The 14,715-nt window shown below is 42.0% G+C and overlaps 1 protein-coding gene across 1 annotated transcript; it reads left to right on the top strand.

Moving 5' to 3' along the window:
* Positions 1–419: 419 nt before the first annotated feature.
* On the top strand, positions 420–13,824 carry gapdhs (glyceraldehyde-3-phosphate dehydrogenase, spermatogenic). Its single transcript, XM_052064818.1, has 11 exons — positions 420–551; positions 6,780–6,839; positions 8,057–8,153; positions 8,311–8,417; positions 12,075–12,165; positions 12,253–12,371; positions 12,466–12,547; positions 12,648–12,799; positions 12,897–13,059; positions 13,136–13,233; positions 13,346–13,824. Exons 2-11 carry the CDS (start codon positions 6,811–6,813, stop codon positions 13,413–13,415), a joined length of 1,008 nt encoding a protein of 335 aa, XP_051920778.1. The 5' UTR covers positions 420–551; positions 6,780–6,810; the 3' UTR covers positions 13,416–13,824.
* Positions 13,825–14,715: the final 891 nt, after the last annotated feature.

Below are 14,715 nucleotides of genomic sequence, written 5' to 3' on the forward strand. Positions count from 1 at the left end.
GAACCCACATTTTTCCAGTATAGCATAAAGTCAGAGTCAATCTGTTCAATGATAAATCTGGATACAACTTTCCAAAATGTGTTGGTATACTGGCATTGCCAGAACAAGTGAACCATTGTTTCAGGGTACATTCCACAAAATGAACAATCAACAGAGATGTATTTCTTGAACCTTAGAAGTTAATGCTTGGTGGGATAGTATTTGTGTATCATTTTAAAAGCGATTCCCTTACTTTATTAGTCAGGAGGTATTTGTATGGTATATGTATTTTCCGCAGTGTAGATTATCAACAAAGCCAGACCAGTAGGTAATAAGGTGTGGGATTTTTGAAATATCTTTTTGAAACATGGATCGTATGTTACGGTTGTTATTTCTGACTGATGTTGACGTAAAACAGGATTTGCCTGATTCAGAATGGATGCCGGCAGCAAAGATGGCATGACGTCACGTCGCCAGGGAAACCTGGCTCAGGGAGTCACGTGTCATCTATAAAAGCGGAAGGCGGCCCAGTAGATTGCGCACTCATATTCAAAGAGGTATCCGTTGTCGAGGTAAGGCATAAGCCTACTTTAGCGCTTATTTGTTTCAAACTATCAAAAGCATGAAACCTGTATTCAACAGCGTGAAACTGTGGATGATTTGAATTAACGCGTGGTTTGTACGTCATCGTAAAGAGGAGCCATAGAGTTTCTCAAGCTCGCTTTTCTGTCGGTGTACAGTGCAGCCTTGCCTAAGGAAAGGAGACGACGACATGGTGCTATATATCCATGCTCGGCGCCCTTTAAGCTTGCGGAAGCTCAATATAATCATCATTTCCCCGTGCGTGTTCTTTTCAGATACTCGTTATCAACTTATATTGGCGTAGGGTGGCGAGTGGGTAATATTAAGAGCGTTTAATATTGCATTTTGCTTGAACTAAGGTTTACTTCTTCCTGGAATGGAGGATAAACCCGAGCATTGGAGGGGATGCGGTCATGGCGTCAGGCTACTTGTTGTGTCATCCATGCGTTGTTGCATCATTTGGTCTTCACGGTTAATTTTGAAATATTCAAAACGGAAATCGTAGTTTCATCGGTGAAAGTCATTTCTAAGAATTTAGTGCGGTATGAGGGCATGTGTCTGAAGCAGGAGCAGCCTTGCTAGGTGACAGTGGCGCCTCCTTTTGCTGCATCTTTGCGGAAGTGAACTGGCGTCCGTATTACGTAACCCACCAGACTCCACAGACTGCATTTGAAACGATTACAGAGAAATACCCTGAAATGGCTATCATTTGGTGATGCCAAAACGTGCAGGATTGATTTGAAGCCCTGTTATTTGGCTGTGATCCTACAGTGGGGAAACGATGGTTAAACTCTGGTCGAAAAGAACGACGTGCCTGCGTGTCATTTCCTAGTGAAGTCTGGCGTGTCGCTCTGTGGGACGCTTGTGCATGCGCATTTTCCTTGGCGTGATGTAGTAACTGGACGTTTTATTTTATTTTTATTTTTTTTACCTGATATAATTTACTTCTATGCCAAATGATCACAAAACAACGTGCCACATTTTGTTTTGTTTTAAACTTGAACGGAAAAAAACTATCGTTTTCAATTAGCTTAGCCCATACCTGTTTGATTTGTTTATTTCAATAATACAGCTATGTCTGACGTGAGCATACTGTGTCCGGATACGTATGGCGTACAGATGTAGCTCTGCAAGACCCTGTCTCATAGCTGAAGGTCATAACTCCAGCCGGGGAAGGTCGGTGCAGGCCTGCAGCTGCTATTACAACACAGATTTGCGACTAACTAATTTCTCGTATCTCAGATAAAGTTGAGATGCAGTAATGTCACTGAGTCCATTGTGCAAGTCGTAACTGAAAGTCATCATCACTGGCCTGCAGTTGCTTAGTCTTGTTGTTGTCTGGACCATATCGGTTAGCAGCGTTTTTCGGGCCTCGTGATGATTTGGAAGATGCATGCCACGTATGACAAGCATTGATGTTGTTTCAATAGTAGAATTCTACATCTGAAGTTTTTATGCATGTCTGTAATGTAATGGAGTGTTAAGTTCCCTAACTAGCAAGTACTATTTATGATTATTGCCAGTGGAAATTGTTAATTGAAAATTCTACACATTCCATATGTTTATTTGCTGCCAGTGATGAGAAGAAAAATCTCATTTAAATGCCAATGTAAGAAAAACTCTCATGTGCAATACTTGTAAAAAAATTACCATGTATCAGACATAATCGGTTATTTAATCTCTCCTGGTTTAACAAATGGTGCATTGTGTTAACGTTCTTCAAGGGGGGCAGTGTTTCCCTACCTGCATAGCCTCTGCAGAGTCATTACATGACAAGTCTGCTCTTGAATCCTCTGCAGGCTGAGGGCGCGCCTTTGATTCTTTTCATGTGCTTGTGCAGTCCTGTGCCGTGTACGCTGTCTTGTATGTTAATGTGTTACTTTTTAGTTTATGCTAATTTTAAAAATTGGCCTTGTTGGAGTGAATTTTCTAGGGAACAATGCCCAGCCACTGCTGGTCCCACCAAAGTCTGGATTTAAAAAATAAATAAATAAAAACAATAAAAAATTTGGGTGGGTTGTGTCAGTAAAGGCGTCAAGCGTTAAAAACTCGGGCCTGGCCAAATAATCAGGCTGATTAAATCGGCCGATTATTGCTCTCATACATGGCGAAAATAATTGGCCGATGTTTTAATTTAATTTTCTGTACTGGTACTCAAACCATGTCAGGTAAAACCACATAAATAACACTGGTCTCATTATTTATTACACGTAAATCTATATTATACGACCATATATCCATAATTATGTATGACGTATTTACATAAGGTCACATTTTAGCTCTGTCGTTCAACATAATACAAAGCCTAATCTTGACAGAATGGCTTGTGTAAGCAATGCAAGGAATATTGATTTTGGAAGTCACTTTTTTTTCGGGGCAGGGGGTCGTTCACGTTTGACAGGAGTAGCTGTCTGGGTCTGAACCAGACTTTCGAGTTTGATCTGTGTTGTTTCTCAACAATTGGTGCAGTCATCATATAATTTCATCTGTGCTGTACAGCACATTTGACAATAAAGTTGTATCCAATAATTCAGTCAACATTCTTTTTTTTGGGGGGGGGGGGCTTTTCTTCCTCTGTTGTCTTTTCATGTATGTTATGACATTGGCACTGCCCATTGTTCAGACTGAGACACTACAGTTGAAGTAAACGGGGATTTGTAAAACTCTAATAAAAATGGTAGATATTACCAATCCTCAATGTTACTTGAAGCATGGTTGTATTCAATTTAAGCTGTTGCACATGAAAATAAATTGGACAACCATGTAGTTTAAACCTTTTGTTGGCACTAGGTAGTTGTTTCATTTTATTTATTTTAAAATGTCATTTTATTGTGTGTTCAAAAGGGGTTTCTATAAATTCTGGACACCAAGGTGAAAATGACATTTTAAACATATTCAATATGAATACATCTTTTGATTTTACTTTATTAAAATTAATAAAGTATTTCATTTTGTTAAGCATTGTTTAACATTTGGGCTGGTTCCACCACTCAAAAAGGCTTTGTATCGGACCCTGCAATATCATTGCAGTTGAGTAGTCATTTGTAGGGAATAAGTGCCATGCCAGCGCATGAATTTTGAAAATGTGTATGTAATAGATGCCCATTGAAATGCATTGGGGTGGGGAGTTATTTATTTTTATTTATTTATTTATTTAATTTGGCTATTTAAGTTGGTCATCTTTTTGCCAAAAATCATCAGTGATCTAAAAAACGAAACGCTGCCGGGGGCGTAGTACAACTTGTCATGTGCATGACAAGCCAAAAATGCCACCAACATAGTCTTTATGGTAGCTGCTGATCAAGCATGCCACTGACACAAAGAGCAGACGTGTCAGTTGTGCATGGCTCGCAGGAAGTGTAAAGCTTGCTGACTGTGCAGCCTGGATGTGTGGTGGCGGGATGGTGCTGAACAAGAATATCGGCAAGGTGACATTTGCTACAAACTGGGCATGGAAAGATAGTCAGAGTTCTTCTGTTATGAAAGGACTGCAATTGTCACCAAAGTCTTTGCCTTGTTTCTTCGGGAGGTGGGCCACAAGTGAAAAAAGCAAGTTATCTCACTGCACTGGAAAAAAACTTTTGTGATCAAGTTTGTGGGAGCGATAAAGTAAGAAGGTTAAAGTTTCAATTTTCAGAAAGATGACAGCCAGGGGAAAAAAGCTGAAGAGTGGCAATAAAATTATCTGTTGTGGCTTTTGGTATTTGACGAAAGAATTGTAGGTCCTTACGATTATCTTTTTTTTTATTTTTTTATTTTCCTTTTTTTCCCCTCTCTTCCAATAGAAAATGGAAGAGTGTTATTTGGCCAAGAGCCATTTTCCCAGCCATGGCCCCGTCGACTCTCACCCATTATCCTCACTAAATGGGTCACAGCTCGGAGGGAGGGCAATGTGTGCCAAAGGAGGTGGACAGGGCTGACAAAAGAACAGAAAAAAGGAAAAATACTGTAGCATAATGGAAGTTGGGTGCTGAATTGTAACAATTAAAATGATGAAACAGAAATGACAACCTGTGGCAATCATTTGGAGGAAGAGAAAAGAACAGAACAGAAAAATTGTGTCCTTGCCCGTTCTGTACTTGCAGGAGTAAAGTACAGGTAGTTGTGTGGCTACGCGACCATTAGAGAATCAGTGTCCGCCTCCCCCTCTCCATTTAATGAGGAGCAGCAGATTTTAAGCTGCTGCTCACAACTTTTGACTTGACTAGTCTGCCAGGCACAATGCAGCCTCTGTACACTGATGTAATGTGTGGAGTGAGAGAGTGTGTCCTGAATACTGGATCAGTCTGTTTGTCATTTGATTGAGTTCAAAGTGTAAAATGAAGTTTTCATATGACTTTAACGACTACAGTACTGTTCAAACTAAATTTCAGATCACATACCCATTTGCATGTGAGAGAGCATAATACTGTACCGGTACTCCTATTTTAACGACACAGCATCTACTTGGGTTGTTGCAGCTGTACTCTCATGGCACATTTCTCAACTGATTTCCATGAGGTGTGTTTTTGTGTTTCACTTTCCCAAACACCAAAGCATGTGCTGTCAATATTTATCATTTGGATAAAAGCCCCAAAACTACAGTTTTTTTCAACCATGAATTGTTGCACCCCCCACCCCCTCCCTCCAGTGTAGCGTCACTCGAGGCTACCTATTCATGTCTGTAGTAATTATCTTCCGTTCCGCTTGATCCTCACTAGGGTCGCGGGGGGTGCTGGAGCCCATCCCAGCCGTCTCCGGGCAGTAGGCGGGAGACACCCTGAATCGGTTGCCAGCCAATCGCAGGGCACACATAGACGAACAACCATCCACGCTCACACTCACACCTAGGGACAATTTAGAGTGTTCAATCAGCCTGCCATGCATATTTTTGGAATGTGGGAGGAAACCGGAGCACCCGGAGAAAACCCACGCAGGCCCGGGGAGAGCATGCAAACTCCACACAGGGAGGCCGGAGCTGGAATCGAACCCGGTACCTCTGCACTGTGAAGCCGACGTGCTAACCACTGGGCTACCGGGCCGCCTCGTAGTAATTGTGTAAAGAGTAATAGTAATTGCAAGTACCGGTAGTAAAAAAACAAAATGGCAGGAGCGTTGCCGCACTGTCCGCCATCTTGGATCCCATTTTTGTGATGTTTTGAACAGCTCCGTGCAATGCTTGATAAACCATTGGAAAGTTGAGCTCATGCCCTTTTAGATGTTGCTAAAACCTAATTTCTGAAAGCCTGACTAATCTTGCCAATCTGGGTTGCAAATGTAGTTGATTTATCTGCAAAGGAGCCATTTTGTTTTAGAAAGCGAGTCTTCCCAAAATCTAAGGCAGGGCCAGCAAAGGAAGGAAACGTCAAGATGGGAGGTGATTTTTTTTTCTATACACACAAACGGTGATGTAACTGTAGAAGAGAGAGGAGGGAGCATGGCGTCACATTGGCTTGTATCCTTTTCTGACCTTGTTTGTTAGAAAGGGCAACACCATACAAAATGGCGGACAGGTTTCAATTAAATCACATCAAACAGGGAGTACTTGTAACACATGCACACTTCGCTAGTAACCTGGGTGTTATTTTATTTGTTTTTAACCATTATTTCAAGTGACACAAAATATTGTTCAAGTATGTTTTATCCCATCTTTTTATTTTAAGTGCACCCCTTATGAGTTTACCAGTTGATAGCTTGTCTAAACTGAGTGACACCCACTTATAGGCATACAACAGTTAAGGAGATTATAGCAGTCCAAAATGACATCCAAGCAGTGTCAAGGACAACCTGCAGTGCCTCAAGTTAGTTGAGCTCACCAGGTGAACACGCGTTAATCCCCCTCCAAAAAAAAGCCCAGCCCTGGAGAAGGAGGATCACATAGCTGAATGCATGCCAGCTTTCGTGTCCGGTTTGATCTGTTTGCAGTGTGCAACCTCCTTCCCTGCATTTTCCCTGCCTTCTCATCGTCACCATTGTTTTCTAAACATGTCCATGCACGACACAATACCACTACTTATGGTACAGTTCAAAACCTGTATTTTTCCGACACTGCACTGAAACACTCCCTCACATTCAACTTCCTGAGATGAAGACATGTCACAGTGTGGTCCAATTTGAGTATTTTACGCATTCAGTAGCTCGCATACACAACAAGAGATTTCTTTGGTGTAAGCTCAAGTTACTGCATAGCACAAAGTTTTTGTTAACAAGCCTTATGTTGGTTTTATTCTTCTTTCCAGGTAACCCAGTACACCCCGAGAAACAGCAACCATGCCAGAGCTCTGTGTTGGAATCAACGGGTGCGTTAGAAACACACATTTGGCTTAAGGATGTTGGAGGTTGCATAATGGTTCAAGCATTCTGCAATTGTTGGAAGAAAAGTCTAAATCTCATCAAAATATGTTCAGGTTGCCTTAATTATAGCTGGTCTGGGAATTTTGTTGTACAATGTTCCCTCGCTACTTCGTGGCCTTCACACCATCGCTGGTTTTCGTTTGTGAGCAAAATGCGCTGCTTCACTCGGACCGTTCAGAAAGTCAGAACGATGTTCAAATCTGCCGTTCAATTCCTTAGTGCCGCAAAAAACGGAGTCCAATGCAGGCAGTACAAGTAAACGGCTGCACCTTCAGAAATTGACGTGAGCAGGGCGCGCATCTTCTTCCCTACAGTCTACAAGGACGACGACTTGTCAACTGATAACTACATTTAAATGTTTTTTATCCCGTGCCATGTTGTAGCCAAAGGTACAATCCTAGTGGATTTATGCGAAAGTTAGTTGCCATGACTAATTCCGGCGCAAATGCTTCTTCTTTAAAAGACAATGACGAGGAAGCAACAGTAGTGATGGCAACAAACTTTAGCTTTGCACAACGATTTAAAAGGCGTATTAAGTAGTGGTCCAGTGGTTAGCGTGTCAACCTCACAGTGCAGAGGTCATGGTTTCAATTTCAGCTCCGGCCTCCCCGTCTGGAGTTTGTATGTTCTCCCCGGGCCTGTGTGGGTTTTCTCCGGGTCCTCCGGGTTACTCTCACATTCCAAAAACATGCATGGCAGGCTGATTGAACACTCCAAATTGTCCTTAAGTGTGAGTGTGAGCGTGGATGGTTGTTCGTCTCTGTGTGCCCTGCGATTGGCTGCCTACTGCCCTTAGACAGCTGAAATAGGCTCCAGCACGCCCCGTGACCCTTGTGAGGATAAAGCGGTTCAGACAATGAATGAATGAATGAATGGATGTGTTAAGTGTAACAAGCGTTTAGAAGGATGGGAACAATGAAAGTGGGTTCATAATTGCTTAATTGAAGCGTAAATCTCGCTCACAAAAATTTAACCTTGACTTCACAGAAATCACAAATTGCTAGGGGGCATAAAACCAATCACCTGCGAAAAGTGAGGGAACACCAATTGTTTGAGGCACACTGTTACAAGATGCATTGGAATGCATTTAAATTTTCCATTCTAGGAATGACTGTGAAAGAAAACTAAGAATGTCTTTGTCCTTTTTTTTTTTTTTTTGTAGCTTCGGTCGTATTGGTCGCCTTGTGTTGAGGGCCTGCCTTCAGAAGAAAATCAATGTTGTGGCCATAAATGACCCCTTCATCGACCTGGACTACATGGTGAGAGAATGAAATGTGTTTTGGCCCATGTGGGTGTAACTAGCAGATATGGAACTCTGCTAAAGCGTAGAACACTCGTGCCTGTTATTCAGTTCAAATGTGCGCCCGCTGATCAAAACCGTCCATACTGAGCAATGTCATTGCACCTGCCTTTTAGGTCTACATGTTCAAGTATGACTCCACCCATGGCTCCTACAAGGGTGATGTGCGCAAAGAGAATGACAAGCTGGTTGTGGATGGCCACGTCATCTCAGTCTTCCAATGGTAGGCATGGACATAAACATAAACTCTCGATTCATTGCCATTATTGTCCCAATTTTTCCTGCTGCGCCGTGGACTTTCCACACACAGATTTGATCGGTTTGATCAGATCGAGAAATATTTTGCCTTTTTTTACCGCAGGCACAATCTTGTTCGCTCCAGGGACGTACTGCTACTGCCATCAGTAGTAATCCGGGGTGCGCACCACCCTTTCACCACGTCACCAACAACAAGTTGAAATAATTTAACTGTCGACCCTCATTTTAGTCACAAATGTACTGACTTAGTGTGATGTTTGGGCTTTAATTGAACACAAAGCCGACATATCACTTATTCTTTTGGATGAATGGTAACAGCTGGATACACGGGTTGATTGTACCCTTTGCCCTCTTATGGGAGGACATTTCATTTTTCTGTCTGCCAATACAGTATATACGACTGGCATATCTAGAAAGAGAGATATTTCTGATGAATGACATGTAGTGCTGGGCGATAGGGAAATAAATCTATTGCGATGCTGGCCTTTTGTCATGAAAATAATATACCGTGATATATTATCAGTTATTCAATTGAAAAAAAAAGGTACAACACACAGGTGAAATCAAGCCTCAAATTTGCTTCATAAAAAAGTTGTTTTTCGACTCCTCTAAATGGCACTGTTGGCTTAAATAAAGGTGTTTCTCAAATGAAAGTCGGTGTACATTAAGCCCAAGTTGAAGAGCGAAGCGATAACACACTGTGACTGCTTACCTTTTATCACACACTAAGGCAATCAAAACAGACGCGGACATGACTGTTTTCAGTACACTTGAGGGGTGTGTGTGTGTCACCAACAGTACAGACAAAATAGGGGCAAGATGACATGAACCAAGAAACCGGTAAAGCACATGGATAGTAGGGATGTGAATCTCTGCACTGAGGACGATTTGATACACATCTCGATGCACTACCAGCGATGCGATACTTAAACGATACATGGAATTTTCTGGCGATGCGATACGTTTCACAGTCTTCACGATCTGATACGACGCGATACACATTTAGTTCAAATCAATGCGATCCGATACGATACAATGCAATTTGTTGTGATATTGTGCAATTAAACATGATGCAAATACGCAAAGAAAAAAAGTTTAAAAAAAGATGGAATTCAGTATGGTATTGCAAAAAGTAGACCACTTTATTCCTTATAAACTGTAGAACGTGTAAAACAACTTATTTAAGCCCTTTCGCAATTGGGTTTTGTGCAAAAAGAAATGTAGACAATTTGGCACCTGAGACTCACAGCTGTTGCTGTAGTGTAAACACGGACTACTCTCACTGAGTGTCTTATATGAAATATCCATCTCCATAGGACAAAAAATACAATTGAAACAATGTGGCAAACTGAGTGTCAAAATGAAATGTCCAAAAGAGTCATCCATATATATTTTTTCCCATGCGCGGTCACAGTGAGCTACAAGGGGACCCCCAAAATGAGAGGAGATTTTTTTTCTGATCCTGACCTGGTTTGCCAAGAGTTTCTCCGGTGTCCAACGAGGAACTGGACGGGGAGGCGGGGGAGGGGGCGGGAAACTTGTTGGTGCCATCGTTTTAAGTTGTCTGCATATTTGTGGTGCTGCTGTTGTATGGCTTCGTAGTGCGACATTCTTTGCAAATTACGGAGGTTTTATCAAGCTTTCCGTCTTTCTTTTCGAAGCCGTAGTATTTCCAAACATAAGATCTGAATGTTGAGGGTGCATTAAATACAGTAGTTTCCTCACTGCTGCTTGCGCGAACTTCCATAGTGTTTCGCTAGTAGTGTACTGCACTGTATGTAACTCACAGCTTCCGTCCGTATTCAACACAAAACGCGAAATAATGATGGTGCATTCATTACGCCTAGGAAAGGGCAGATAGGTGACGTTTAACATGAATAAAATGACGCTTGAATCTGAATTTACCGATACCTGCCAATGCATCGTGATGAATCTAGATTTCACCCGTCAATTGCGTCATACCCAGTGAGTGAGCCGATGCACGTGCGCATCGATGCATCGATTAATATTGATTCTTTTCCACACCCTTAATGGATAGCAGTGGGCTGAATCTGTAGCTGAGATATTTGAAATGTATCCATACGGCGGCCCGGTGGTCGACTGGTTAGCACATCATGTTTATGAAAAGGTGCAGTGGAAGCATATAGACAGTTCACAATATCATCATTGATGGGACAGGGATTCTCGGCATGATGTGCACCCTCACACCTCGGATCTGAGCACATTCAGGCCTCCCAAGGCCATACAAATTCCTGAAGTCGGTTGTCGGTCAACAGAGTAATCAGCCACATCCTCTTTCCTCAATTTTAACCAATCCAATTTACTTAATGAAGCAGCCTTACTATTATTAGACATCTGGGTAACATCCCCAATATTTAGCTGGACAGCAAATGGGAGAGGTGGCAAATCCAACACGTATCGCGATACTTCCCAGTCCCAGTGAATCATGAGCATTAGTTGTGGTAGAGTCTAGTGTTTCTCAAATAGTGTGGCGCGCCCTGGGGTGGGGGGGCGTGAGGCTCCATCAAGGGGGGGTGCGTTTGACCTCGGGGAACATGCTTTTTTTTTTTTTTTTTTTTTTTTTTTTTTTTTTTAACCCTCCTAGAATAAAGTGCAGTTGCACCTCACAACATTAGTGGGCAGTGTCACTCTCATTGGCAGAGTTTGCACAGGGAGCATTGGAAGGGAGGAAATATGACAAGGCGTATGTAGCGCTTGGCTTCACTGTGACTACGGTGGCAGATGAGGAAAGATCGGTGTGCTTACTGTGTCTAAAAATGTTGGTTGCAGACATCATCTTTTATTTTATTTTTTAAATCACTCTATTTTTTGTTTTGCAGGTTAATTTTTTTAATATTGTGCTCCTGAGTTAATGTTGGTGATCAGTTAGAATGCATTATTTATTGATTTTATGTAATTTTATTTTTCAGTATCATATGGTTTGACATGGTCAGTCAAAAATTTAATTTTATTTTTGAATTTCAGATGCACTTTAAATCATTTTTGTTACAGTTAATAAAGCTATTCTTTGTAAGTTGGTCCATATTTCTTTTTTTTAATTCTCTTATAGGTTAATAAGAATACAATGCTATGCAGAGGTGTACTTAGAACAATTTTATCGACAAATGATTCTATTCATAGTTGCGCAAGGGATGGATGGAGAGAGGATGGGGGGGCATGATATCTTTTCTTCTTCTTCCTGGGGGGGGCATGACATAAAATACTTGGGAAGCACTGATCTAGTCTAACCAGAATGGTGTGTGCCATGTTTCACGAACATGGGTGAAACTATTATCAGGCAGTCAGGCTGTACTGTACTTGCATATGGTAAGTTCAAAGTCGTCACAAAATTGCCGATGATGTTGAGCAAATGAAGATTTATCAGATGTGACCGCATTAAAAATCACCCGTGACATAAACACAAGATGAGATGTTGTCCTCTTAAGACTGAATTTAAGAACTAACCTAATCAGAAATTCATCCTCATTCTCATATGATTCATATAAGCAATTTCAAAAATATTTCTTTTCACTATAATTAAACTCTACTCCGACGGCGCGTTCAACATTTAACTGTAACACCTTAAGAGCTATTGAAGATATTTTCCTCTTTATTTGACTAGTATGAAGCCAGCTGAGATCCCTTGGGGCGCAGCTGGTGCCAAGTACGTTGTGGAATCCACCGGAGTCTTCCTCAGTGTGGAGAAGGCATCTGTATGTACATGCGCAATCTCGATCGTACATAAATGCTCAAAACGTCTTCAAAGTTTCTAAAGTATGTCCTTTCCATCGTGACCATAGGCGCACATTACTGCTGGAGCTCAACGCGTGGTAGTGTCAGCACCTTCACCTGATGCCCCCATGTTTGTCATGGGCGTCAATGAGGACAAATACGATTCCTCCTCCATGACGATTGTCAGGTAATATAAAGTTTTCTTCAATATTTATTTGTGCAGGTGACTGATGTGACTCGCCACTTCTCATCAAAAATAACACATGTGTTTCTGTGAACAGCAATGCCTCCTGCACCACCAACTGCCTGGCCCCCTTGGCCAAAGTCATTCACGATAACTTTGGCATTGAGGAGGCCCTCATGGTAAGCTACAGTAAAATTGGACAACAGCAATAACGGCAAGCACAATTTTGTTTGGAAATGGGTCTGCTTGTATTGATGGTCTTCTCCCTTTTTTTTGTAGACTACAGTCCATGCTTACACGGCCACTCAGAAGACAGTGGATGGTCCCAGTGCCAAGGCCTGGCGTGATGGTCGTGGGGCTCACCAAAACATCATTCCAGCGTCCACTGGTGCTGCGAAGGCTGTGGGCAAAGTCATTCCTGAGCTTAACGGGTAAAGAACATGAACATAAACACATAAATCACTCCATGCGGATTTGTTAACGGACACAAAGAAGTTTCAAATGGCAATGGTGTTCATTTGTCTCCAGTAAGCTGACGGGCATGGCGTTCAGGGTACCTGTGGCCGACGTGTCCGTGGTGGACCTGACTTGTCGCCTGTCCAAGCCAGCATCCTATGCTAAGATTAAGGAAGCTGTCAAGAAGGCCGCTAGTGGGCCCATGAAGGGAGTGCTTGGTTACACTGAGGATCAGGTGACACAAATAATGTCTGAACAGTTGATGTTTCATTGAATTACCAGACACTGACTGCCTGTACCATTTTGAGCAGGTCGTCTCCTCTGACTTCATTGGTGACACTCACTCCTCCATCTTTGATGCTGGTGCTGGCATCTCCCTCTCTGACAACTTTGTGAAGCTCATTTCCTGGTTAGTGTGGGGGGGGGGTCTGCATTTGTCCTTCATTTTAATCAAATTCTTCCAAACAGAAAACAGTACGTTTAATGAACTAATCCTCTCATTTCTTTGTGCCCTGCTCCAGGTATGATAATGAGTGTGGCTACAGCAACCGTGTTGTTGACCTGCTGTTGTACATGCAATCCAAGGAGTAGACACTTGGCTGTGCTGAAAGCATGTCCAGAAAGGGACCACCCCAACCATACTCTATCCCCTCCTTTCTCTTTTACACACAGGCTCCACTCATAGCATCACAGTCCTTTAGCTCTTCTTCTGTACAAGTAGTAAGAAAAAATATGTGTTAAGTGTTCTGATTTAACCATGTCTTTCCCTTTGATGGTGAGATGATTGGCTGGTGACAGTATTTGTCTGTGTGCCCCTGCCTTCTGCACTTCTTCCCACCCCAGTAGATGTGTTGTGATGGCTCAATACTGTCGTAAACTGCTGTATCCATCTCCATATTGGTGTGTTTCAAAGGCTTATTCACCAGTGGAAGGAGAAGGGCAGGGTGACTGTAACCCCTCTAAAGAGTAACGAGAAAAAATAAAACTTGAAAACCTTCAAGCTGTGTACTTGTCCTGTTTATTTACAGATGCATGTATAGATGATTCAGCCACTTTCAGGAAAGTGGCTTAAAAAATTAAATAAAAAGGCAACTGTGCATGCTTTCAGCCCAATGTTATAATTGGACTAATCTCCAGCAATGTGGCAATTTGTTAATGCAGTTGCAATTGAGACAATGTGGTGAGAAAAGGGTGACCACCTGCTTATAAGCCCAGTGAGGTTCAAGGGGTATGTTTCTGATGGACAATATGGGACACTACTCAGCCTGGTGGCGACACTGATTTCAGCCCACGGGCAAATTCACTGATAGTGGTTTACCCAATACTATCTACGGACGAAGATTACAGCCAATGAAGAGAAACTTTTATCTCAGAATTTTTCCCAGAATAAAGTCAGAAATTGACTTGTCTATTTTTTGCTGCATGTGCATGCATGTCATAACAACAAAAAGCATTCCACAGCACTAAACACTTTTAAGCTCAAGGACTTTTTCCAGAATTGCACACCTAAAGTTGTACTAGAATTCCTGCTACTGGTCACTTATAACTGGTGTAATGATTATCTGCACCAATTACACAACCGTCATAGTATAAGTACCTCACCACCGATCACTTTATCTCTGCTTGATGACTCTGCACATTGTCGCACACCTGTCATCGGGTGGTGCTACTACACAATGGTACTCTTAAATTACAGAATGTCTACCTATATAGACACCTATATACCTATATACTCATGTGTTTTTTTTTCTTGTAGTTGGTTGTTACTGCAATACTAGTGTAATTCATACTAATGGACACAAATTCAAATTGGGTGATTTAAATACTTGGCCAATAAAGATGATTCTGATTCTGCATGTGATTAATGGGAACCTGTCACCGCAGTCAGCTG

This window comes from Hippocampus zosterae, chromosome 5 (assembly GCF_025434085.1).
Source record: "Hippocampus zosterae strain Florida chromosome 5, ASM2543408v3, whole genome shotgun sequence".
NCBI classification, from domain to species: Eukaryota; Metazoa; Chordata; class Actinopteri; order Syngnathiformes; family Syngnathidae; genus Hippocampus; species Hippocampus zosterae.